This window comes from Octopus bimaculoides, chromosome 7 (genome assembly GCF_001194135.2).
Source record: "Octopus bimaculoides isolate UCB-OBI-ISO-001 chromosome 7, ASM119413v2, whole genome shotgun sequence".
NCBI classification, from domain to species: domain Eukaryota; kingdom Metazoa; phylum Mollusca; class Cephalopoda; order Octopoda; family Octopodidae; genus Octopus; species Octopus bimaculoides.
In genome coordinates, this window is record NC_068987.1 from 24,819,102 (window position 1) to 24,821,596 (window position 2,495).

Below are 2,495 nucleotides of genomic sequence, written 5' to 3' on the forward strand. Positions count from 1 at the left end.
TACATATATGTGTGTGTGTGTATGTATGTATGCATGCATGGATATACGTAGGGGCGTCTTTATAGCATTATAGACCCGTGAGCAATACAATGCACTGGGCCCTATAGTATTTTTTTTTTAATATTAACTACAAATCAGCCTACGTAAATTAGAATTGGGCCCCTGGATCCGTGAGGCATCCGGCAACTGACCTGTGTGCCAATGCAGAAAGACGGCATTGCATGTATGTATCTGAAATATGCATTACAATTTCTGTAAACGCTGCATGTGTTGTGCTATGACATATGACATTTTGTTTTTAATATATAAAACAACTGCTACAAGTTTTCCATGTGATGTTATGCCGGTCACGATCTGAGGAAATCTCCCGTTGCATACGTCACACGAATTGCTACGTAACAGGTGTACTTCTGCGTGGTCGCTCAGGCTGTTAGAAATAACAGCCAAATCTGCATCAAACTTTTTTGGTTGTTTTTAAAAGGAAAAGGAAGGAAGGAAGGAAATGCAGGATAATGTTATTCTCGCTACGCTACATATGATTAAAACTTGCCATGGTTTTAAGGCTGGAATTTCTTTGATCGAAATTCTGCTAAATTATGTCAAGTCTGTTTGAACTGCGGTTGACCACGACGACGACAACAACAACAACGTCTGAATTACCAAGATCTTACCAAGGACAAATCAGTAACAACAACAACGACCACCACCACAAAAACAAAGTCTGTTTGCCTAAGGACTGGTTACAGGATTGTCAACATCATCAGTAACAGTCTGCTTGAAACTATCGTCTTTTCCTTTTCAACTGAGTCCATCCAGTGCTCTTCATCCAGCCATGCACCCCCCCCCCAACCATTCCTTCTAATTCTGTTGCCATGGTAACGGAGTAAATATCAGAAAGCCGTTCAGCACTTATTCTATTCAACACAGAACCCACATCAATAATTGACATATTGATCCATTTATCATCATAGGGATCACATTTAGGGTATGTTTCAAGTTTTCTCTACCCCAAATCTCACAGATAACAAATTGACTCATTTTTGTCTATTCCATCAACGAATACCATGCTTTCTGAATCGGTCAGTGGTTTTATTCCAACTATTACTACTACTACTACTACTGCTACTACTGCTGCTACTACTACCTCTACTGCTATTGTTGCAATTATTTACATTATTAACACTACTATTACAATTATATCCAGCAGCTTATTCACTAAATCGATCGCGGTATGTGGTGTTTCATTGAAAGAACTACAGCACGATCGGTGCCTCTGCTTAAATGAAATCCACGCAGGTGAACTAAGGAAACCTATAGCATTTGTTTCAATCGATAGAGAATCTTTCCTAGTAGCAGAGCAGGATGGACGGATCTACCATTACATATACGGAAATACAGACGCAACCAATCAATCTGAAGAATTACAGCGCCAGTTACCAAGGAAGAAGAAAATTTTGGATTTGTCTAATAGAGTCGCTTATAATAAAGAGCGACCAGTTGACGAGCGTGGTTTGATGTCCGTGACAACCCACCCGCAGTTTAAAAGTAATAAAGAACTTTACGTTTATTACATAGCCGCAGGAGATGAATCAGCTGTAATTAGTCAGTTCCGTTTCTTAGACGACCAACTGGAAAATGTGACTTCTGAAGAGATAATTGTAATGATTCCACGTCAGAGACAAAGCCAGGAAAACGGTGGACAGGTAAGAAATATAAAAGAAAACATTTCTTTATTTCATATTTTATTGCTTTAGTGATTGCTTCAGATAGTTTACACTTCTCACTCGAGTATTGTTACGAGAGAAAAACAAAAAAAAAAACAAACAAAAAAAAAAGCAAACAGAAAAAACAAAACAAGAAATATATATATATATATCTTTTAGTAGATTTTTTTAATGGTGTTAAACAGGGGATTAATATACGCTAATGGTATCAAGTGTGACTCACAGTTGAGCCAATGACTGAGTCTTCGGTAGGGCGAAAGGGTTAGTAGTAGTAATAATGATGATGATGATGATAATAGTAATAATAATAATAATAATGATAATAATAATAATTTCAAATTTTGCCACAAGGACAGCCATTTTAAAGGAAGGGATGAGTCGATAACATCGACCCCAGTGTTCAACTGGTACTTAGTTTATCGACCCCGAAAGGATGAAAAGGACGTCGACCTCGGCGGAATTTGAACTCAGAACATAGCGACGGGCGAAATACCGCCAAGCATTTCGTCCAGCGTGCTAACAATTCTGTTAGCTCGTCACCTTCATAATAATAATAATAATAATAATAATAATAATAATAATAATAATCCTTTCTTCTATAGGCACAAGACCTGAACTTTGCGAGAGGGGGGGGATAATCGATTACATCGACCCCAGTGTTGCACTGGTACTTAATTTATCAACCTCGAAAGAATGAAAGACAAATTCAATCTTGGCAGAATTTGAACTCAGAACGTTGTGGCAGATGAAATACCGCCAAGCATTTCGCCC

At 38.0% G+C, this 2,495-nt stretch overlaps 1 protein-coding gene across 1 annotated transcript in view; it reads left to right on the forward strand.

Annotated features, from left to right (window-relative positions):
- Positions 1-26: 26 nt before the first annotated feature.
- LOC106872827 (HHIP-like protein 1) overlaps positions 27-2,495 on the forward strand; it is an 18,526-nt gene continuing 16,057 nt past the window's right edge. The window contains exon 1 of the mRNA XM_014919954.2: positions 27-1,703. Coding sequence (XP_014775440.1) covers positions 1,065-1,703 — 639 coding nt within the window. The 5' untranslated portion in view covers positions 27-1,064. The remainder of the gene's footprint in view (positions 1,704-2,495) is intronic.